Source organism: Pseudorca crassidens, chromosome 2 (genome assembly GCF_039906515.1).
Source record: "Pseudorca crassidens isolate mPseCra1 chromosome 2, mPseCra1.hap1, whole genome shotgun sequence".
Taxonomy (NCBI): Eukaryota; Metazoa; Chordata; class Mammalia; order Artiodactyla; family Delphinidae; genus Pseudorca; species Pseudorca crassidens.
The window spans coordinates 80,690,874-80,716,012 of NC_090297.1; the positions used below are offsets into that span (position 1 = coordinate 80,690,874).

At 35.8% G+C, this 25,139-nt stretch overlaps 1 protein-coding gene across 5 annotated transcripts in view; it reads left to right on the forward strand.

Annotated features, from left to right (window-relative positions):
• BTBD8 (BTB domain containing 8) overlaps positions 1-25,139 on the forward strand; it is a 108,388-nt gene that overhangs the window by 59,765 nt on the left and 23,484 nt on the right. For all 5 annotated transcript variants that reach the window (XM_067726898.1, XM_067726899.1, XM_067726896.1 and 2 more), the window contains 7 exons: positions 2,744-2,832; positions 3,270-3,372; positions 14,773-14,955; positions 15,612-15,749; positions 16,693-16,822; positions 19,497-19,558; positions 24,379-25,087. In XM_067726898.1, coding sequence (XP_067582999.1) covers positions 2,744-2,832; positions 3,270-3,372; positions 14,773-14,955; positions 15,612-15,749; positions 16,693-16,822; positions 19,497-19,558; positions 24,379-25,087 — 1,414 coding nt within the window. The remainder of the gene's footprint in view (positions 1-2,743; positions 2,833-3,269; positions 3,373-14,772; positions 14,956-15,611; positions 15,750-16,692; positions 16,823-19,496; positions 19,559-24,378; positions 25,088-25,139) is intronic.

The following is a 25,139-nucleotide window of genomic DNA, read 5'->3' on the forward strand; positions in this document are numbered from 1 at the left end:
TCATGAGTATACACAGGTTACATGCAGCTTCTTATATTTTACTTTCAATAATTCACTTAATTTTAAAAATACAAAAGGCATATTTGTTGCCATTTAAACAACAGAAGATGAAATGCTTTTATATTATCAATATGGCATTTTGTTGAAAATTATTTTACTTTATTTTAATGAAGTCTGTACTACTGTGCTAACAGATATTTGAGAGCAGTTTTTGTTTTTATTGACCTGATCTTTAAATTGTTTGCTTTACATATTTTAACAATATATATTTTGATAAATATATTTTTGAATGTATAATTTTTAACTTCTAGATCTCAATTATGCAGTTTCTTAGCAGTGACTTAAATATAGTAAATCTATAATAGCACATGCCACAGTAATATATGATGGGATATAATATGATGGTTAATGGGCCCCAGAACTCTTGGCAAGCTAGCTTCAGTCATTTCATTAACTTTACAATCTTGCCTTTTTTAAAAGTAAATTTTAGAACTTCATTTATAGGATTATAGTGGGTTTTACATTATGTTTTTTGCCACTGATTTAAAAATATATCTTAGGTTATAATTTAAATATATGTCATCCCAGATTTTACAAGCAGGTTTTGAAGATGACTAAAGATCAAGTCATCCTATTACAAAAACACTTAGGAAATCAGCATTTCCATATAAATAAAATTCTTAGAAAGCTAGTTATCCCTTTAAGCCAGGGGTCAGTAAACTTTTTCTATAAAAGGCTAGATAGTTAATGTTCTAGGCTTTGTGGGCCACACAGTCTCCATCACAACTACTCAGCTTTGCTGTTATAAACCAAAAACAGCTATGGACAATATGTAAATGGAACAGCATGGCAGTGTTCCAATAAAACTTTATTCACAAAAACGGTGGGCTAGTTTTGGCCCACAAGCTGGTTTGCTAGCCTTTGCCTTTAAGCAGCAAATTATTTTGTATGGAAATTATTCTTAAGTTATACATCAAGTAGTGGATTTTGTGTTGTGGAGGGCTGGTTATTCCTAAATAAAATTAGATTGCTAGACTTCTTAACTCTTGTGCTTACTTTTATAATTTTTTATGCTTCTGGATGCTTTTAGGTTGTCAATTATGTCTATACCAGTAGTCTCTTCCCTCATACTACTTTTATCTTATCTGAAGTGGGTCAGAAAACCAAATTATTTAACTTAGTAGAATTATTGTATAATTTATATAGTGATAGCCATTTCTGATTTTAGGACAATTTAGAGTACCTTCAGTTATCTCAAAGGGAATAACTAAATTGTTGATGTGCAAAAACAGGTATTTACAGTTAATTTCCTAAGTAGTATGTAACACCTTTAGGAGAAGGGTATTAGGAAATCAAATTAATAGCAATTTGTAATTTTAAAATTTGGGGGACTTCCATGGTGGTGCAGTGGTTAAGAATTCGCCTGCCAGTGCAGGGGACATGGGTTCGATCCCTGGTCCAGGAAGATCCCACGTGCCGTGGAGCAACTAAGCCTGTGCACCACAACTACTGAGCCTGTGCTCTAGAGCCTGCGAGCCACAACTACTGAGCCTGCACACCTAGAGCCCGTGCTCCACAACAAGAGAAGCCACCGTAATGAGAAGCCCACGCACCGCAATGAAGAGTAGCCCCCGCTTGCCACAACTAGAGAAAGCCCGCGCACAGCAACGAAGACCCAATGCAGCCGAAAATAAATAAATAAATAATGAAATGGAAAAAAAATCTATTAAAAAAAATTGGAGGGCTTCCCTGGTGGCGCAGTGGTTGAGAGTCCGCCTGCCGATGCAGGGGACACGGGTTCGTGCCCCGGTCCGGGAAGATCCCACATGCCGCGGAGTGGCTGGGCCCATGAGCCATGGCCGCTGAGCCTGCGCGTCCGGAGCTTGTGCTCCGCAACAGGAGTGAGAGGCCCGCGTACCGCAAAAAAAAAAAAAAAAAAAATTGGAAATCACTGACCTTATTTGAAGGACTATGCTGGAGGCATTTCTGAAGAAGCTTTTGCTGTTCTCTGAGTGCAAGGTATCTTCAGATACATATTTAGAGACTATATATACATATTGGTTGATTGCTGGTCTTTATTAAGTGTATAAACGCAAATCACAACTAATGAATGTGTACAAAGAGAAGCTGAACTCTATTCACCCTAATAGGGCAATAGTTGTGCTTAGGAACATAGTCTAAAAAACTGAAAATACATGGCACAGGTAATACGTAACACATATTGAGGCTTAACACCAAGAGCAGTGAGTTCTTCACTACTTGTATCTACGTTTTATTTATTTGTTTTAGTTCATTACTTCTGTATATGTGCTTTTAAAAAATATGTTTATATAATCACGATCTAATTAAATTCTGTCATTTTGTTTGAGGTCAATGTAGGACCTCCCATTGCACATGTACTTAAAGTTATATTTATACTTTAGGAAGCAGATTAGACCATACGGTTGTGTTGCAATGTGATGTGCTAGAAATTATTATACCACTTGTACTCTAGAAAATATTTATGCTAAAAGAAATTAGAATATAAACTGTGTGCATTCTGGCAGCTAAAAGAACTCAAATGCTATCCTATAAAAACTAAAGTTTATCAGTGATACTTGATTTTAAAAGAATAACAGACTTTTGAGTTACATATATTTATTCTGCAGTTTAGGTATGTAAATCAGATCATTTTTATGAACCAATTACTTTTAGCCTCTGTAAGTTGAAAAAGAATAAATGTAGTGTTTTCTATCAATTTTAGCCTGTTCCCAGAAGGTTGGCATCTATATTAGAATGCCTGATTATTGCTCATTCAGTTGGAGTGGAAAGTCTTTTTGCTGACTGCATGAAGTAAGTGATCTGAAGTAGTGCTGATATTATTAATTTAGGGATTCTGTTCTTCCATTCTCCTAATTTTCTGGGAAATTTTAGACTTGGCCTATTTTCTTGGGCATAATGTAAATAGCTTAATGCTTAACTAGTTACAACAATTGAGGAGAAGTATTGATGTAGATATTACTCAAGATGCTTGGAATCAACGTTATTTTAGCTGAACCATGGTTACTTATGTTAAAATCCATGCACGTAACCCAGAGTGGACTTGAAATAAATGTCTACAGAAAAGGGAACTTAGTTAAGTCCATTATAGCACTCACAAAATTAACTGTTAGGGTTAGTCAAAACATAATATATATAAAACTTATATTATTGAAAACCAAAATGTTACTGAATATTATAATGAAAAATATTTTCATTACTTTAACTTGAGATTCTTTGACTTTTAACAGGTGGATTGTAAAGCATTTTGCAAGGTTTTGGTCTGAGAGAAGCTTTGCAAATGTACCTCCTGAGATTCAGAAAAGTTGTCTTAATATGTTGATTCAGTCTTTAGTAAGTATAACCTGAATACTTTGTGTTTGTCATCAAAAAGTTTATTAAATTTTATATAGGTACTTTCGGTGTTTTAAATACAAATGTAGAATTGTATTATAAAAGCAAGATGAAAGGACCGATTCCAGATAACCCAGAACCAATTCAGAGAATCTGTCTTTAAGACTCTGTTCCTCTGTACCAAATGCATTAGAATTCAGTCAGAGAACCACAATCACTAGAAAGTATACGTTGGCTCATGAACAAAAGGGGCATGGTGCCAGGGTCGGTTATGCATTGGCTCAGTAGCAGGGACCTCCACTCATTACGGTGGATTTAGGTGCAACACTGAAACAGTGGCACCATTCTCCAAGAGGACCAGCCATCTACCTGCTGGCAGGTTAATTACATTGCACCACTTCATCATGGAAAAGGCAGTGCTTTGTTCGCAGTGTAATAAACATTTGCTTTGGATATGGATTTGCCTTCCTTACTTCCAGTGTTTCTAGTAAAACCACTGTCCGTGGACTTACTGCCTTTTTCACCACCATAGTATCCCACACAGCATCACTTCTGACTAAAGAACTCACTTTATAGCAAATGAAGTATGGCAGTGGGCCCATGCTTACTGATTTCACCTGTCCTACTGTGCTCCCTATCATCCTGAAGCAGCTGGCTTGATAGAATGGAGGAAGGGCCTTTTGAAGACTTGGTTACAGTACAGCCACGTGGCAGTGACTTGTGGGATTGGGGCAGTGTCCTCCGGGAGGCTGTATATGCTCTAAATCAGCTTTTGATTTATGGTGCTATGTCTTAACATAACTAGGATTCATGGGTACAGAAATCAAGGTGTGGAAGTGAGAGTGGCTCCACGTATAATTACTCCTAGTGATCCACTAGCAGAATTTTTGCTTCTTGTCCCTATAACTTTAGGATCTGCTGATCTAGAGGTCTTAGTTCCAAAGAGAAGAATGTTTTCACCTATGGACACAATGATTCCATTGAACTGGAAGTTGGGACCACCTCCTTCTGGCCACTTTGTAAATCAACAGGCAGAGAAGGGGAATTATTATTAGATTGAGCCTATTTTTTTTTAAACATCTTTATTGGAGTATAATTGCTTTACAATGCTATGTTAGTTTCTGCTGTACAACAAAGTGAATCGGCTATATGTATATATATATCCCCATATCTCCTCCCTTTTACATCTCCCTCCCACCCTCCCTATCCCACCCCTTTAAGTGGTCACAAAGCACCAAGCTGATCTCCCTGTGCTATGCAGCTGCTTCCCACTAGCTATCTATAAGGAGAAATTGGGTTGGTGCTATATAATGTGGGGAAGGAGGAGTATATCTGGAATGCAGTACTCCCATGTCCTATGGTTAAAATCAATGGAAAAACTCAATTTAAGCAGCACTGATACTGGCCCAGATTCTTCAGGAATGAAAGTTTGGGCCACCTTACCAGATAAAGAACTATAAACAGCAGAGGTACTTGCAGAGGACAAAGGGAACATGGAATGGTTGCAGGAAAAGGTAGTTATAAATACTAGGTATGACCACGTGACCAGTTATAGAAATTAGCACTGTAGTAGTTATGAGGTAAACATATTCATTTCCCCTTTTTATATGAATGTTTATGTATATATTAACCAATTATTTTTTTCCCCACTGTCTCATTCCCCTACCATTTAGTATAAGACATGTTAACTATACCTCTGTATTTAAGTTACAGGATGCCAAGGGGTAGTTTGAATCAGTTTGAAGAGAGACTTTGTATCCTGTTTTAGGGAGAGGGTTAGCATGTTTGTTTTATAGGGGATGGTTGTATATGTTAGGCATTAGCATGACTTTACTTTGTCTCCATAGGAATTAACTATGATTTAAAGAAATGTGTATGCATGCCAAGTTGACAAGGGTTGGACTGTAGTGTCTCTGCAGTGTGTTAGCTTGATTAGAATGAACTATGCTTCCCAGAATTTCCTTCTTTGTACTGCTTCACCTTGCCCTGTATCCTCTTTGGTTTCTCTTACCCCTGGGCCAGGGATGTGTTTAGCTCCATGATGGCGGGTGCTAGCATCTCCTGAAGGACACTCATTTAATCCATGTTGGAGGCAGTGAGACCTAAAATGAGCCCATCCTTGTGGGTTATAGCTTGTGCTCTTGGGTGTCAGCTTGTCCTTACCCCTCACACTTTACATCCATCATCCTCTCTCAACTGCTTTCCCTGTGGACTTCATACTACAATACATCATCATATACAAAGAGTGCTTAACCAGCTCCCATAATTGCATAAGGTGAAATCCCTTTAACAGACTCCTTTATGTATATAAATACCTCCTAGTGGTCCCGTTTCTCTGATTGAACCATGAATGGTATTTTAGACTGGGTTTCATAGAAAATAATATCTAAATCTAACTGGGAAAATAAGTTTAGGCCATCAGCTGGTGATATACCACTGCAAAAAATAAATCTAAATCTGTGTTTATGCTAATGAAGGACTTTGTTGTTTTGTTGCTTACTATTTTGCATTAGTTTCTTTGGTCATTGAATGGTTACTCTGTTCATGAGGCAAGCAAATGGCCCAGCTATAATTCAGTTCAATAGAAGTGAATTATTACCTAGTGGATTTTTAAAAGACCTTTATGGTTCAAAATATACTTTTTATATTTTGAAATTACATATAACATAGGTACTCTTATTTCCACTTTATATATAAGAAAAAAGAATCAGAGAGGTAAATGCTTTATTCAAGTTCACATTGTCAGTAAATTATAAAACCACGTCTTAAAACCAATTGCTGCCATTCTAAAGGTAATATAATAGATGCTCAGCATGGGCAAAGATTATTTTTAGGAAGTATGGGCCTTGACTTCAAGGAACTCGCAAACTGATGGAAGGATAGGCACTTAAACAACTATGCAAAATACAAGTTAGACTATGATGAATACTAGCATTAAGTTCCATGTCAGTCTTATTTACCTTTGCAGCACCAGCCTTAGGGCAGTGCCTAGCAGACATTAGGCACTCAGTATATATTGATAGGTAAATAAAGGAGTGAATAAGTATAATTTATAATTCAGGTTTATACGTGGAATCACAGAAGTTAAAACAATTGATTCTGATTGGAAGGATAAGAGAAGTGATGTGAGATGAACCTGAAAATAGAGGACAATTTCAAAATAAAAAAGTGACTTTTAAATGTGACCAGGGACCTGGAGTCTGGGCAGTGCCAATATTCTCTTGTAACTGGAATAATGAGAGAAGATAAGTCTGGGGAGAGGCTAAGGCCAGATTGGGAGGGATCTTAACTGACTGTCTCAAGAAGTTTGATTTTTTTTTTAACAAGTGGTAAGTGAGTATAACTGAGGAATAAGCTCTTCATACTATGCCTCTCCCTCTCCTACAATATTTTATTTTGATTTTATAGCTCTAATCAGTTCCTTGTAAGCTTTGTGAATGCTTGGTTTTTCCTTTCAAGACAGATATAAAGATGAACATCAAAACAACCAAACTTACGAGCCTTTTGGCATTGTGGTGATTATAATGAAAATTTGAAATTTTGTCTTTCTTTGTGGATATTCAAATTTTAGGAAACCTTAATTTAATATATTCTTCATATTTTACTATAGAAATAAAATATATTTTGCTACATTAATAAAAATAGAATATTTAAAAATTTTAAAATTAAAATATGTTATCCAAAACAAGTGAAAGAAAGATTGAGAAATCTTCTTAAGTCTTCTTTGGCTCTAATTCAGTTAAACAACATGTTTCATGGCAGGCACTTTACTCTATCAATAATATGCCTAACACTGTCATATACAAAGGGAGATAAGAAAGTGCTGCATTGGACTATATATGGAGAATTTTTTTTTAAATTTTAATATAAGGGACTTTGAGCTTTTTCTCCTTCTTGCTCACTATGCAGCAGTTCAGTAAGAAGTGGCTACTCCCTCCTACCAAGTACAAACCGTTGCTTTTGGGAGGAAGAGAGAGAAGGGTAGAGGAGTTAGCAGAAGAGAGAAAGTTTTTAGAAAAGTTAGGGCTTCTAATTACTTGAACTATTTCAAAACAAGATTAAATTTTTCTGTTTCAAAATGTTTTGTTTTGTTTATGGTTTCCTTTGCTGTGCAAAAGCATTTAAGTTTAGGTCTCATTTGTTTATTTTTGTTTTTATTTCCATTTCTCTAGGAGGTGGGTCAAAAAGGATCTTACTGTGATTTATGTCATAGAGTGTTCTGCCTATGTTTTCCTCTAAGAGTTTTATAGTGTCTAGCCTTACATTTAGGTCTTTAATCAATTTTGAGTTTATTTTTGTGTATGGTATTAGGGAGTGTTCTAATTTCATCTTTTTACATGTAGCTGTCCAGTTTTCCCAGAACCACTTATTGAAGAGGCTGTCTTTTCTCCATTGTATATCCTTGCCTCCTTTATCAAAGATAAGGTGACCATATGTGCATGGGTTTATCTCTGGGCTTTCTATCCTGTTCCATTGATCTATATTTCTGTTTTTGTGCCAGTACCATACTGTCTTGATTACTGTAGCTTTGTAGTACAGTCTGAAGTCAGGGAGCCTGCTCCTCCAGCTCCATTTTTCTTTTTCAAGATTGCTTTGGCTATTTGGGGTTTTTTGTGTTTCCATACAAATTGTGAAATTTTTTGTTCTAGTTCTGTGAAAAATGCCATTGGTAGTTTGATAGGGATTGCATTGAATCTGTAGATTGCTTTGGGTAGTATAGTCATTTTCACAATGTTGCTTCTTCCAATCCAAGAACATGGTATATCTCTCCATCTGTTTGTGTCATCTTTAATTTCTTTCATCAGTGTCTTATAGTTTTCTGCATACAGGTATTTTTTCTCCTTGGGTAGGTTTATTCCTAGGTATTTTATTCTTTTTGTTGCAGTGGTAAATGGGAGTGTTTCCTTAATTTCTCTTTCAGATTTTTCATCATTAGTGTATAGGAATGCCAGAGATTTCTGTGCATTAATTTTGTATCCTGCTACTTTACCAAATTCATTGATTAGCTCTAGTAGTTTTCTGGTAGCATCTTTAGGATTCTCTATGTATAGTATCATGTCATCTGCAAACAGTGACAGTTTTACTTCTTTTCCAATTGGATTCCTTTTATTTCTTTTTCTTCTCTGATTGCTGTGGCTAAAACTTCCAAAAGACAACCCTCAGAATGGGAGAAAATATTTGCAAATGAAGCAACTGACAAAGGATTAATCTCCAAAAATATACAAGCAGTTCATGCAGCTCAATATCAGAAAAACAAACAACCCAATCTAGAAATGGGCAGAAGACCTAAATAGACATTTCTCCAAAGAAGATATACAGATTGCCAACAAACATATGAAAGGATGCTCAACATCACTAATCATTAGAGAAATGCAAATCAAAACTACAATGAGGTATTGCCTCACACGGGTCAGAATGGCCACCATCAAAAAATCTACAAACAATAAATGCTGAAGAGGGTGTGGAGAAAAGGGAACCCTCCTACACTGTTGGTGGGAATGTAAATTGATACAGCCACTATGGAGAACAGTATGGAGGTTCCTTTAAAAACTAAAAATAGAACTACCGTATGACCCAGCAATCCCACTACTGGGCATATACCCCAAGAAAACCATAAATCAGAAAGAGTCATGTACCACAATGTTCACTGCAGCACTATTTACGATAGCCAGGACATGGAAGCAACCTAAGTGTCCATCAACAGATGAATGAATAAAGAAGATGTGGCACATATATACAATGGAATATTACTCAGCCATAAAAAGAAATGAAATTGAGTTATTTATAGTGAGGTGGATGGACCTAGAATCTGTCATACAGAATGAAATAAGTCAGAAAGAGAAAAACAAATACCGTATGCTAACACATATATATGGAATCTGAAAAAAAGAAATGGTTCTGAAGAACCTAAGAGCAGGACAGGAATAAAGACACAGACGTAGAGAATGGACTTAAGGACACGGGGAGGGGGAAGGGTAAGCTGGGACGAAGTTAGAGAGTGGCATTGATATATATACACTACCAAATGTAAAACTGATAGCTAGTGGGAAGCAGCCGCATAGCACAGGGAGATCAGCTCGGTGATTTGTGACCACATAGAGGGGTGGGATAAGGAGGGTAGGAGGAAGATGCAAGAGGGAGGGGATATGGGGATATAGGTATACGTATAGCTGATTCACTTTGTTATACAGCAGAAACTAACACAATAATGTAAAGCAATTATACTCCAATAAAGATGTTTAAAAAAAAAAGGTTTGTTTAAGCCTTTTTTTAAAAACAAATTATGAATAGTTTTTAAATATAGGAAAATTAAAACAAAAATAGGCATGGGGGATAGTCAGTAGCGTAAAACTGAAGTTGTATATATATTATGCTTTTAGTCCTAAGGCCAAAAGATAATTGAAGGCCTATTTAATTAACACAATATCAAAAGAATTAAATAGTATGAGTCATAGTGTTTATTCAGTATATGGTGTTAGGACAACAACAGGAAGCTTGCTGGAAAAAATTTAAGTTGGATCTATACATCACATCCTGGTATGCCAGTATACATTCCAAATGGATCAAAGATTTACAAGTAAAGAAAATGAAACCTAAAACACTACAGTTAAGTCCTGGGAGAATTAGTTTATAACCTCATCAGTGGAGTGGGGATACAAAATTTAGAAGCCATAAAAGAATTTGGTTACATAAAAATGCAAAATTTCTATATAGTAAAAATTACCATAAGCAAAGTCAGAAAACAAATGACAGTTCATATCATACTCTTATTCTAATTTTTCTAATATAGAGAGTTCCTACAAGTTGATTTTTAAAAAATAGCTAAATGGTAGGGTAAGACTAGATAGTTCACTTAGAAAATACAGATGCCTCTTAATTTGATGAACAAATCTTCAACTTCATTTATTTAAGAGAAATGGACATTAAAATTACCATGTCAGACTGTTTTGTACCTTTTAGTATGGGGGAAAAAAAGGAAATTTGTACTATTTTAACAAGGATGTAGGGAATAAGTACTCCTATTCACTCCTGGGAAGGGTATAAATTAGCACAACTTTTGCTGTGTTTTTTAAACTTTTTTGACTGACCCAGAGCAAGTTCTTTTTATGTTATAACCCAGTTTACTCACACATGTAGAACTGAAACAAGTTTCAAAAAAAGAATACTTACCATATTCCATATGATGTTCTGATATTTTCTGTTTTTCTCTTTTCTATCTCTTTCTTGTTTTGTCTTCTAATGCTGATTGTAAGCCACTAAATATATTTCTCTAGGTTGCTAGGGGAGAAAACTACAGTTTGGAAAACAGTGCTCCGTTGAATATATGTTGGCAATGTTTTGTATCCTCCTGGTGCCCCACCTCATATCCTTTGACCCATGTATGTACTCCAACCATTGCTGCAGCATCCAGCTGCACACAGATGTAATCTGACAGCACTTTCCCTCAGCCACATCACACGTATTTCTCACTTTCTGTCCTGAGGCTTCACTGCTGTTCTACCCAGGGTACCTACAGCTCTTCAAACCTGGAAGTGAAAGGGAATTAATATCCCAGGGGACAAACCTTGACCAATGGGAGATTGGTCAGTGATTAACCAGTGATTAAATGTTTCCCTGATCTATCCCTTGGGTGAATAATTCAAATTGTATTCTCTGTGGCTCTTCAGAGGGCCCCCAACAAGATTGATCCCCAGTTGCTTACAATAGCAAATGCTATATCATTGTTTCTCAAACTTAAATGTATACACACAACACTCCAGGACTGGGTATTCCCTGGTGGTGGTCCAGTGGTTAGGACTCAGTGCTTCCACTGCAGGGGGCACAGGGTTCAATCCCCGGTTGGGGAACTAAGATCCCGCATGCCGTGTGGTGTGGCAAAAACAAAAAACACTTCAGGATCTTGGTTGAATGTAGGTTCTAATTCAGTAAATCAGAGGCGGAGCCTGAGATTCTACACTTCTAACAAGCTCTAGGTAATGGTAGCTGCGGATCACACTTTGAGTAGCAAGGAGCTGGAAAACATACCCTTCCACCGGCTTTCCCTCCTTCCCTGTTTCACTCTTGGGTCATCTTGGGATCACTTACGTACAAGCCTGTTTCTCAGGCTCAGTTATTAGGCAGAACCCAGGATAAGACAAGTAGTATTGACCCAGCAATTTTATTTCTAGGAATTTATCCTATAGATATATTCACATATGTGTGAAATAATGTTATCTACAAGGTCATTCATTACAACACTGTAATAACAAAAACTGGAAAGAAATAAACATCTACAAGTAGAGGACTGGTTGTATGACTTCTGATATATCCATATTATGGGCTATTCCATAGCTATTAAAACAATAATAAGGCTCTTTATATTGTGATAAGAAAAATATTCAAGGTATATGCTAAGTATAAAAGGTAAAGTACAGAGTACTGTGCATATTAATGCCTCCATTTGAGTAAAATAAGGGGAAAATTACTTTTTTTGTTTGTATATGCATAAAATAACTCTGGAAAAATACAGAAAATAAATAATATTGATTGGGACAAGGGAAAATAGGTGGCCAGGGACAGGAAGGAGTGGGTGACTTTTCTTAGTAATGCCTTTTATATAGTTTTGAAATTTGAACCATGTGTTAACTATTGAATTTAAAATTTTATGTGTTTTTATATACGGAATCTAAAATAAAAAATTTTTAATGGTTCTGAAGAACCTAGGGGCAGGACAGGAATAAACACGCAGACATAAAGAATGGACTTGAGGACACGGGGAGGGGGAAGGGTAAGCTGGGATGAAGTGAGAGAGTGGCATGGACATATATACACTACCAAATGTAAAATAGCTAGTGGGAAGCAGCCGCATAGCACAGGGACATCAGCTCCCTGCTTTGTGTCCACCTAGAAGGGTGGGATAGGGAGGGTGGGAGGGAGACACAAGAAGGAGAAGATATGGGAATATATGTATACGTATAGCTGATTCACTTTGTTATACAGCAGAAACTAACACACCATTGTAAAGCAATTATACTCCAATAAAGATGTTAAAAAAATAAAATAAAATTTTATGTGTTTGATCTAGAAGTATATTACATTTTCTTCCTTCTTTGAACCTTAAGCTACTCTTAACATTTAATGTTATCATATATTCAGATCAGTATGGAATTAAGATCACATACCATCTGTTATCATTATGTCCATGTTTTAGTTTTCCAATAGATTTCAAGCTAAATTATGACAGCTATACATCTGTATTTTTTAAAAGATATTGCTTGTAAGCTGGCCATTTGCTGTTTGAGGAGAGACAGGTTGATTGGCAATTCTACTGAGTTATTGCTTTTATGATTTTCTTCCTGAGCTTAAATAAAGTTAATAATACCCAAAAAAAAAAAAAGATATTGCTGTCAGAGCACATAACATTATGTTTATAGTAAGCACTTTGTAGATACCTGCCAAGATATTTGAATACTCTACATTTGTCACTAATACCAGAACAATGCCTATTAGTAGAGCAAATTGGGTTTATTGCCTAAAACTCTTAGTAACTGCACAGTTACTCAGGTAGTTACCAGAGGAGGAAAGGATAATGGTAAATTATAGTAAAAATGTAAAAAAACTTTTTAAAGACTCAAATTATAGCAAAGTATGATTTTTTTACTCAAATAAATAAAGCAGGGGAAGTATAGAATACTTTTCAGAAGAATTCTTGGTAAATGGGTAAAATTTTTAAAGTTTTGATGTTCAAGGATTAAACTTAATTTAGCTTATGAATTCATTTACAAACTCTCAGTCTCTGTTGATGCTCAGAGATCAACAGATGTGTCTACTGTGACTCAGTTCTGTACTAGGACCTGTGGTTACAACGGTGAGCCAAAACAGACATGGTTTCACATGCAGTAAACATACAGCCTAGTGAGAGAGATGGGTATTAATCAAGTAGTTATTTCATGATTGAATAATTACAAATGAAGTAAGTGCTCTAAAGAGAAGGGACAGGCTCTCTGATGGCATGTGTAAAAGGAATCTGAAGTAGGTATAGAGATCAGGGAAGACTCTGCTTGAGGATCAAGCACTGTCATTTCCAGATTTACTAGTTATTTATTGCTGTGTAACAAACCACCCCAAAACTAAGTTGCTTTAAACTAAAATTTATTCTCTGTGGATTTACTGGGTGATTCTTCTGCTTATCTTGCCTGAGCTCAGTCCTGCAGCTGCTTTCAGCTGGTGGCTAAGTTGGAGGCTGGGCCTCCCACTCCCTGTGTACTTTCTTACCAGGCTTCTTCATGGCTTCATGGTCCCAGAACCAAGAGGGTAAAGATAGAGGCTGCAAGGCTACTTGAGGCCTATGCTCTGAAACTTGCACAATACCACTGCTTGTGCAAGCAAGTGAACAGGCCAGTTTAGATTCAAGGGATGAGGAAATAGAGTCCACCTCTTGATGAATTGAGCTACACAGAATTTGTGGCCATTTTTTTCAATCTACTACAATCGATCAGATAACTATTTATTCAATAAATCATTATTTCCTAAGGATCGTTTTAAGAGTTAGAAATCAAACATGAATAAAATATAGTAATTTTAAGTTGCCATTTTTTCCTTTTCCTTAGAGCACATGGTATTTGTGAATTGTCATTTCATTTTTATTTATTTATTTATTTATTTATTTTTTTGTGGTACGTGGGCCTCTCACTGTTGTGGCCTCTCCCATTGCGGAGCACAGGCTCCGGATGCGCAGGCTCAGCGGCCATGGCTCACGGGCCTAGCCGCTCCGCGGCATGTGGGATCTTCCCGGACCGGGGCACGAACCCGTGTCCCCTGCATCAGCAGGCGGACTCTCAACCACTGCGCCACCAGGGAAGCCCTGTCATTTCATTTTTTATAGAGATCAGTATTCGTGAACATTTTTTCCTATGGTATAAAAATGAATCATTATTAAATAAATAATATAATATAAAAAGAAGAGTCTTACCTAATTAGAAAGGAAGAAAAAGTCACTGGGGATTATAAGTCAATTTTAGCCTTTCTAAATTTGTAATAACATGTATTTTATAGTCAGAAAAGAATTAAGGCTATGTCAGTGTAGCCATGCAGTTATGAATGATATCTATAAGCACAAAAATTAATTCAGTAGTGAAAAATCTCAGGGAAGTCAAGCTTTTCTTTGTAGTTATAACTTTGCTCTCATGTTTGTTTTAGCTGTCTTTTAAAGGTGATTTGTTTCCAGCTCAAAGTTTGCCCTTTGGGATAATTTTGAATGAATTAATAAATATGTAAAGCTAATGACAAAGATATTAGCTACCTGGAATTTTGGTTTTTGCAGGCAGTGTCACAAGAAAACAAAAGTATTTAATTTGCTTGGAAAGTTATTTTTATGAGCAGTAATCTAACTTTTTTCCCCAATATTTTCAAAATTATAAGAATGATAAGAATGCTGCTTTTCTTCTGATGGAAAGTGACAGGCTAATCATCAGTTTACCCAGAGTGAAGTGGACAGAAGCAGCACTGACCATGGCATCTCAGCTTCAAGAAGAATGTATTGCATTTATTATAGAAGACTTCTCCAAGATCATTCAAAGTGAAAATTTTGCTCTCCTCTTACAGGTACTGCATCTAAAATTATATCCTATATTTAGTCCCATCTTTGTGTTCTGATTATAATTATGTAAGTTTTCAAATTCAGGTTGCCTTTGATTAAATTAGTATGACTTAAATAAATTCCATAGCAGATGGCATGTTTGCATAGCATTTAGGGCAGTGATGGACAGGATTTTTGTCTCATAAGATAATGAAGGGAGGAGGGGACAGGTTGAGTGCCCTGGCAAGGCACAGTGTAACTCTGGCAACTCCAGCCCTCAATCGGCATAAGCCATATTTTAGAAATTGAAGTCATAAAGATATTGTTTTGGTCAGTAATACAATTATGGTTCATGCAAAATTCTCTGTCTTACTGGGACCCACTTTCTCTAAATTTAGTTACTTAATAAAGAACTTTTATAACTTATTTCTAGGCTCTGTTTTAGGACTATTTTGGCTATTAAGAACTGTGTGTGTGTGCCGATATTTTTAACAGAGGAAAGGGATTAGTATAATATTTATTATTATAATGATAATAATTATTATTATTAACAGAGGAAATAAGATTTCTGATTGACTTCATATAGCCAGTTATGATGAATGGTCTGCTGTTATGCCAGACTTTCACATTTCTTACACATTTACATATATTCCTATTAAATATCAATTTCTGTGTTCTATAGTCACAAGCAATGAGTAGCACATCTGATCTGCTGGACAAAATTTTAAAAGCAATTGAAGAAAACATTACCACGGAGAATAGTTGCTCTCTTCTTACAGCTCTGGACACGTTACTGAACTCTGACAGTACAAAGGAAATGGTATTTGATGTAATAAAATTCATTAAAATGATAGAATAAACTGTTTTAAGATTTTTAAATATATACACGAATGACAGAATATTTAAACTGTTTTAAGATTTTTAAATATATACACGTTTTAAATGTTGCATGGTTCATTGAAACTAAGTGTTTGATACCTGGAGGTTGGTTACAGTCTCTACTTCTGTGTATATTTGGAATTTTTCATAATACAAAATTTTAAAAATTTCATTTACCTCCAAATACACTTATTATAAAAGTTTAGAATTTGGAAGTTTGGCTGGCTAATTCTAAACATAGTTTGGTACTTAGCAATATTAATTGGTACAGCATAAGTTTAGTATTTCTCCCCAGTCACTACATTAAATTTCCTAAATATAAAACTTAAAGAATTTTAAAGAATGTTTTACAGTTTTAATCATCAGTGTCTTTTAATTTTATAATATGTTCTTAATTTTTGTCTTAAGAAAAAAATCATTTAAAATTGGATTGAGAAAAAGCAAAATTAAAATATATCTTATTTTTAAATGCAATTAATCAATGGTAATTAATAAGCTAATTGCAAATTATTGACATTTTTTATTTGTTCAACAAGAATGACAAAAAATTTCATCATATTTATTATTACTGCATAGAGTATTTGACCTTGTAATGTCATAGCTGATTTGAAAAGGCTGTGGAAGGTTTTTACGTAAAGGCCATTGGTGGTTTAAAACAGTGTTTGGTTAAAAGGAAAATGCTGAAAGGATAAGGTTCATGTTCACTATAAAATTCTGTTGTTAAAGAGCAAGGCTTCATAAATAACTTGTACCCGACGATCTTAAAAATCTAAGTGATGACATCATTGATCTAGCTTAGGAGTAAGTAGATTCGGAAGGGAATAATGACTGGTTGCTATGACAATGTGGCTCTGACCAGCTGCTGATTTGTTGCTTGAACACAGGGTTTTACGTGCAAGATCCAGGCTCTGCGTGATAAGCTGTGGATCTTCCTGGTTCAGTCTTTCTATGCTGTTCGTCACACAGAAAGCTGGAAGCTGATGAGCACAGATGATCAACAGAAAATCCAAGCAGGTATATTAGCCTTGAGATTTTTTATTCTTATAATTGTGACAAGAGATATTTTAAAGGGATTCTAATAAGTGATAGGATTAACGTTTGTTTGCTTCTGTTTGCTTGCTAATTGAAACTGGTGCTGGTATGTTTAGGCAGTTTTAATAAATCATGCTTTTTTTCTGTCCTTAGAAAATGAAACTCATTTCCTTATATATACATATATAATTCTACTTTATCTTAGCAACTTTATATTCTAGCCAAATTTGCTTAAAAGCATTCTTTTAGATAGATTTAGAAGTATAGGAAAATGTAACCCATATAGAATAGATTACCAAACATACTTTCTCTCCCTTTTAAAATATATTTTTCCATAAAGCTTTCCCATCTTTTGCATAAGATACTCTTTCTTGTGGTTTTGCCTAGATTAGATGGCTTTATTCCATGATCGATTGGTTCAGTGATACGATGTGTGCTATTGCGGACTGTCCCTCAGGAGCCGCACAGTGCTCTTTGACATTTAATAGGTACCATTTGAAATATTAGCATTAAACAAAAGATTTATACTGCTCAGAATGTGTGTTTGTTTCAAAAATGTTAAAATAAAAAATTGAGGGTGTGGAACTAAAAATGGCTTCATCACTATTTTTGGGTTAAAGCAGGTACCTTAGGAAAAATATTGACAGATTCAGTAAGTATACTTTTAAAAACATTTTAAATTGAGACTATATTTTATGAAGCAATATTTCTGTCCTATAAAACATGGAGACCATATGTGATATAATATATTCTTGATAGTACATGGATATGTTAAATTCTTTAATGATTTAATCAAAATATGATTTGCTCTGTCTTGCATTAAAAGCATAACACGATGGTGTAGCCAGATGTGATCTCAAGAGCACTTTTCAAAGAAATTCCAACAAAATAATAAAACAACAAAATCCATGAAACAACAAAAGTCATGAGAAGGCCTTTAGAAATTGGAATTTTTTTCCTTGTGACTATTTCTGTACTGATTTTTAGATGACAGTTCATCTGTACTATACAGTGTAAAAAACTAAGATCAGCATTCCATGAGTAGGTGTCATTCAACTCTCTTCTGATTGGGAGTAAAGTTTGCTCTTCTCCATTTTTAGAGGATATCATAGTTAAGTTGGGTCCCGAACAATGTTCTTTATCTTAATTCTTCAAAGTGCTAATTTAAAATACATGTAGGGGCTTCCCAGGTGGCACAGTGGTTGAGAGTCCGCCTGCCGATGCAGGGGACATGGGTTCGTGCCCCGGTCCGGGAGGATCAATCCCACATGCCGCGGAGCGGCTGGGCCCGTGAGCCACGGCCACTGGGCCTGCGCATCCGGAGCCTGTGCTCCGCAGCGGGAGAGGCCACAACAGTGAGAGGCCCGCGTACCGCAAAAAATAAATAAATTAATTAAATAAAATACATGTAAATACATACATATATATACACATATCTAAAACAAAATATTATTGGTAATCCAACTAATTGTCAAAAAGAACTTTTCAATCTATTACATTCTATCTGTGTAAAAATAATTTTTAAAATCTTAAGTATGTTGAATTATAATGAGTCCTGACTTATGCATAATTATTGCATTGGGAAATCCCAGATAAAGGAGTAATTCTAGGTTGTCTTTGTTATAACATTTCTTACGTTCTAGTTTGAGTTACTGATCTTTGGGAGAAATCTTGTATTAATTTCCACCTGTATATTTTTGTGCAGTCATTTGCTAACCACAAACCAATCCTTGTAATGCTATTTCTAGGATCCTGCTTTGTCTTATAACATAGTTCCTATAGAATAGAAATAGTAGAAGGTGCATGGTAGGGTTACAGATAATTTGATGTATTTTTCATCAGCTGTTTTAATAAAAATAAAATAAATTTTGGAAAATATATGTATATATTTCTTCAAAATATATTTTAAAGCTACATAACCTTCAAAGGGAACAAATACATTAGCTAAACTATATTTATGGCTCTCATACCATTATTCCTATATATTTCCCTGACGTCATTTAAATTCTTATTTGAAGAACATAAACCGAGTTCCCCAATAATTCCCATATAAACCTAATCTATAAAATGAATATTTTATGTAATTCTAAAAAGAATGATATAGGTTTAAGGATTGTCTCTTGTTTTATTTTCAACAAAACCTTACCTTTTTTCTCTTTACTCCTTCCTCAGGACATACCTGCAAAATCAGAAAAATTTTAAGAGTATTTTAATATTTTTTAGGATAGAAATTTTCTCCCATTGAATAGTTTATAAAATATTACATCTCCAAATATCTCAATATTACATTTCAAAAACTCTGTAATTTTTTGAAATTTGGAAAACTAGCTAAAAAGGTTATCTCTAAAATTTCAAGCTTGAGAAAATTCTAAGTTTTTATAAATGTATAAATCTTCTCTGTGAGACTGTACATTTCTAATTCATTAATTTTAATAACATAAAATCCATAGGGACAAGAAAATAAGATTCAAAATGAAGTTCTTTAAGAAAAATTCTAAAATAGGGAATTATTTATGTGTGCTAGATTGGTTTCAACTTTTTAAAAGTTATTTCCATCAAAATGTAATCTTTTTCTGCTAATATACTATTTTCCCTCTACTTCTATGGTAATAATAGTGCTTCCTGTAAAATTAGATTGCTTTTTTTTTTCCTACAGCTGCATTTGACAAAGGTGATGACCGAAGACTTGGCAAAAAGCCTATATTCAGCAGCTCTCAGGTAAACTTTTACAATTTTACAGGCCCAGATGAAACAAGATAACAAGTAATTTAAATTTTATCATTTTATATTTCAGAATAATTTTTAAAAATCTATTCTTTCATTAACTAAAGCTGTTTCTGGATGGAAATAATTTTGAGTCTCGTTTTTAATCAAGTGAACATTTTGTAAATTTTTAAATGATATGCATTTTTTATATCCAGCTGGTATGGGAAGTGAAATATTGTCTACCATTTTTATTTCCTTGAAAACCTTTTTGGCAACTAGCATGTTGGAACTATTCCAGATCAGAAATTGTCTAGAATTCTAGATCTAGTTCCATGTCTGTTTTTCTAATTAACCTACTTTTTACAAAAGAAGATTTTAGTTGTCCCAGTTTTCTCTATGCTAAGATTTTAATCCACATAATAGATTTTTGGTGTGAAAAAGACAGTTAATACCAAGAGTACAGTTGTGTTCACTTTAAAAGTTACTTGGTGTACTTATATGAGTTAACTAAAAATAGTCAAACTCTTAAAAACTAAGTAGAGTGGTGGCTGCCAGGGGCTGGGGAGATAAGGAGAAGGGGAATAATTGTTCAATGGGGATAGAGTTTCAGTTTTGCAAGATGAGACCGTTCTAGATATCTGTTGCACAACAAGGCGCATATAGTCAACCTGACTGTACTGCCCACTTAAAAATGGTTAAGATGGTAAATTTTATGTTATTTTTTAGTGCGCACACACACACACACACACACAACACACACGTTACTTGGTATATTCATTATAACATGAAATACATTTTTCTTCCCCTAAAATGTTATTAATGATAATTAGAGTTCCAATCTAGCTAACTTAAAAATGGTCACTTAATACATTTGAAGCATAAAATTATACTAACCTAGGCACACATTACAGTGATATGGAGACATACACTGAGAGTTCCAGTTTGGAATGCAAAGAATATATTGCCCTTGCAAGAGTGGAATTGGGAATCTTCCTTATCAGCCAGTAGATAGGAACTCACACAACTCCAAGCCACAACCAAGAGCTCTGATGGCTTGAGGCAGAGGTCAAGCTCTAAATGTCTTGGGTGAGAAACTGTGAGACGCTGGAGCTTTTTGCTAGTAAACCTCCTAGGACTATTTCCCTAAGTGTGTTCCATAATATACTAGCTTCATCATATGTTCTACCTAAGAACATCTAGCGTCAACTAAGGTTGAGAATTGCTACACACCATAGCTCCTCTTAGACACTAACGATGCACATCAGCACCTAAAAGCTCTGAGAAACACTACAGTAAAGAACACTTTTGAATTTTGTTTTCCCCAAGATTTCCTCAAATTTTATAACCATGGAACACCACTAGACTCCCTCTTGACCCCTTTTAAGCATGTTGTACAGTTCCACAGAACATATGTTAGCAAATGGCACCTTAGAACACTTTTTCTATGTACTATGTTCCCTTTCACCCTATGTGTTTGTGTGTGTATGTGTGTGTGTGTGTGTGTGTGTGTGTTTTAAGGCCACCATGATTTAGCCTACCTGCCTTTCTTTCCCCTGTTCTATCTACTAACTGCTATCAACCAGGCTTTTCCTCCTTCCTTGCCTTACAGCAAAACAAAATCTCATTTCCCTTCCTCAGTTCCTGACTTTCAGGTTGTCCAAGGGTTTATACTGTTAACCACAATGGGAAGGAAACAGGCTAATATGTTTTCCTTAGAAAGGCAGCATTGTACTGAAATGGGTGCTGGACATAAAATCGTAAGAGTCCAGATCTTGACTTTATTATCTTTGTCATCTGTGAGTCTTAATTTGCTTATCTGTAGAATGGAGTAATAAAACCTAGCCGGGATTATTGTGAAAATTAAGTGAGATAATTTATGTGCAATTGTCTAGTATGTAGTAAGTCCTCAATAACTGTGGTATGAATAAGTGTGTCTTCCAAAATGAGATGAGATCTTTTAGAGGTGGGAGAAAGTTGATGAGATAAAATAGAAACGTTTAAGAAGAGTGCTGGTACCAAAATACTTAAGACTAAAATTATACGATGTCTGGGATTTGCTTCAAAATAAAATGGTGGTAGTTATATATGAAACAGAATTGGCCAAGAGGTGATAGTTGTTAAAGCTGGGTAGTAGGTATGTGGGGATTCATGATACTGTTCTGTCTTCTTTGATTATGTTTAAATTTTTCTATAATAAAAAGTAAAACAAAATAATACCAACAAAAAGGAATAGTACTAGACCTGAAAGTGTGTCCAAGAGGAATGCTTTATTTTATTTTTTATTTTTGGCTGCGTTGGGTCTTTGTTGCTGCGCACAGGCTTTCTCTAGTTGCGGTGAGCGGGGCTACTGTTTGTTGTGGTGTGCGGGCTTCTCATTGCATTGGCTTCTCTTGTTGCAGAGCATGGGCTCTAGGTGCGCACGCTTCAGTAGTTGCAGCACATGGGCTCAGTAGTTGTGGCTAGTGGGCTCTAGGGCTCACGGGCTTCAGTAGTTGTGGCTTGTGGGCTCTAGAGCACAGGCTCAGTAGCTGTGGTACACAGGCTTAGTTGTTCCACCCCATGTGGGATCTTACCGGACCAGGGATCAAACCCATGTCCCCTACATTAGCAGGCAGATTCTTAACCACTGTGCCACCAGGGAAGTCCCAAGAGGAGGGCTTTAGAGTGTTACTCTTTTTTCTTTATCTTTGTCAATAGCATGTGGTGACCATTCCCAACTGGTCAGTTGTATATAAGAAACATACATAAACTTTGTAGATGTAAGTCATAGATTGCCTAAAAATGCATATACGTTGAATCCTCACCATGGTATACTATGTTAATGTGAAATTTCTAAAGGGGTAGAGCACCCCATATACTACATAGATCTCACCCATAGCATGATGCTTTAAAGTAGATAGATTCAAGGATAGCGTGAATTAAGAAGGATTAGTTTTAAGGGTGGGAAGAGGTCTAACATCAGAGTCTTCCTGGTTTTAGGTATTAAAAATAGAGAAATGGTTTTTTTGTTTGCCTGTTTGTTTTTGCGGTATGTGGGCCTCTCACTGTCGTGGCCTCTCCCGTTGCGGAGCACAGGCTCCGGACGCGCAGGCTCAGCGGCCATGGCTCACGGGCCCAGCCGCTCCACGGCATGTGGGATCTTCCCGGACCAGGGCACGAACCCGTGTCCCCTGCATCGGCAGGTGGACTCTCAACCACTGCGCCACCAGGGAAGCCGAGAAATGTTATTTTTTTTGAGCTAAGATTTGATCTAGCCTATTTGGACCTAGCCTATTTGAACTTTATAAGTATTACAGAGAATCCTAGTACACAGCACTGAATGGGACCAGTCTCCACCCCTAGACATGAGTAATCTGAGGCCCAGAGATATTAGTAATGATTTCTTAAATATCCTATCTTCTATTCTTCAGTTAAAAGCAAAGCTAGAACAAGAATCTAATGATTCCTTTATTATTATACCTTGCTTTTGCTAAACTTAACTAGGTTATTTATTATGTATATACATATGTATGTGTGAATATAGACACACACATATTTATGTTATTTTTATCTTAGACAAATTTTAATTGTAATTAGAAGCTTTCATATTTAGAAATAACTAGACCTTGAACTGTATATCAATATGTGCTCAGATTTGATAGCCATCATCACATGTTCTTGAGTACCCAGTATGTGATGGGCATGGTGCTAAGGGATACAAAGATGAAGACAACACAGACGCTGTCTCATACAGCTTCCAAAAGGGAGTATTTATATAACAAATGGCAATATATTCTTAAAAATTTATTCTGTAATTCCTACCAGTTTTTAAAATTTTGTTATTCCCTTCCATACAACGTTGTTCTAAGCAAAATTATAAAGTAGGTGCATTGTCTTTAGTGCCCTTCTACTTTCCCCTTTTTATCTATTTCACCTGTTTTTAGGACCCCTTTTCCTTTCTCCAGACAACCAGTACTGTATTACTATGTTGTGGTTTGTTTTTTTTTTTCTCAAAAACCAAACTTTTCAGGGACTTCCCTGGTGGTCCAGTGGTTAACACTCCGTGCTTCCAATGTAGGGGGCATGGGGTCGATCCCTGGTCAGGGAATAAGATCTCACGTGCCATGCTGCACAGCCAAAAAAATAAAAAAAGAAAACTTTTCAGGTGTAATGTGTTCTTTCCCAGGGGCTTCCCCCTCCCCACCCCCCCCACCCCCGCCCTTGCTTCCAGAGGATTAAATATTTAGTGATAAAATTTCTGGAATTTGGGATAGGATTGAAGAGAGAATTTTTGGTGAAAATCATTAACATACAGATGATTACCTGCTTAAAGCAGTAAATCCTGAGCTCAAGTCCTAGTTCAATCCCTTATCAGCATGTGGCCTTGGGTTACATACCTGCTTTAATCCCCAGTTTCTTGTTGAAGAAATGGAGATAACAACAGGAGCTGTCTCATAGAATTGTTGTGAGGATTAAGTGAGATGATACATGAAAAGCATCTGAGCACAGAACCTGGGAGTGGGCCCTCGAAAAATGTTGGATATTGCTATCATTCACCCAAGGCATCCTGACACCATTAAGTATTCATCTCTACCATAACTTCATAAAGTTAAATAGTATGCCTCTTAAAGTAGAATTTCCTGTTAATTTTGTATGTTTTATTTCAGATTTGATTAAGGTAATGTGATCAAAGACACATTCAAATGACCCCAGATCATTCAAGTTTTAAGTGGCCCTAAATCATAATCTGAATTTTGCTGCTTTTTCCTCTTTGAAAAACTGGCTATTGAAACATAAAGTATTATGTCCAAGACTTCAGTCAAGTTACAGAGTATTTTTTTTCTTCTTTGTAGCAAAGGAGACAAGTTTCTGACCCTGGTGCTATAAAAAACAAATCTTGGAGAGAAAGTAACAAGAAAGAGTATTGGAGTTGTCCCTCTACGAATCAAAAGATGAAATCTGATGGATTAGGAGCGTCTGGACATTCATCAAGTACTAATAGAAATTCTATAAATAAAACTTTGAAGCATGATGATTTAAAGGAAAAGGATGGTACAAAAACCGCATCCAAGAGTACAAAAGAATTAAAAACTGTGGGAAAAAATGTTTCTGGAAAGCCCAAACCTATAATAAAGCCCAAAACAGAAAACGGTGATAATGCAAAGTCAGCAAACATGTCACCTAGACAAGTTGTGGAAAGATCAGCAGCAGCAGCAGCAAATGGACAGAAAAATTCAGTAAATGGAAAAGGAGTGAGAAATCAGGAAGGTCAAATTACAGGTGCCAGACCCAAGGTACTCACTGGGAACTTAAACGTGCATGCCAAAGCAAAGCCTTTGAAGAAAGTGACAGGCAAAGATTCTCCATGCCTCAGGATTTCAGGGCCCTCCAGCAGATCTACAAATTCAAGTATGGAATTACTGACTTCCACTGACTGTCTGGATGAACCAAAAGAAAATGGGTCAATAAAAGAGAAGCCTTCTGGTCATAAATTTTCCCTTTGTGACTCTCCAGGACAGACTGTGAAAAACAGTGTAGAAAGTATCAAAACTTCCACTGTAGGTGGGTTTTAACACTCTAATTTTTAATAGCTATTAAGAAGCTTTTTAGGAAC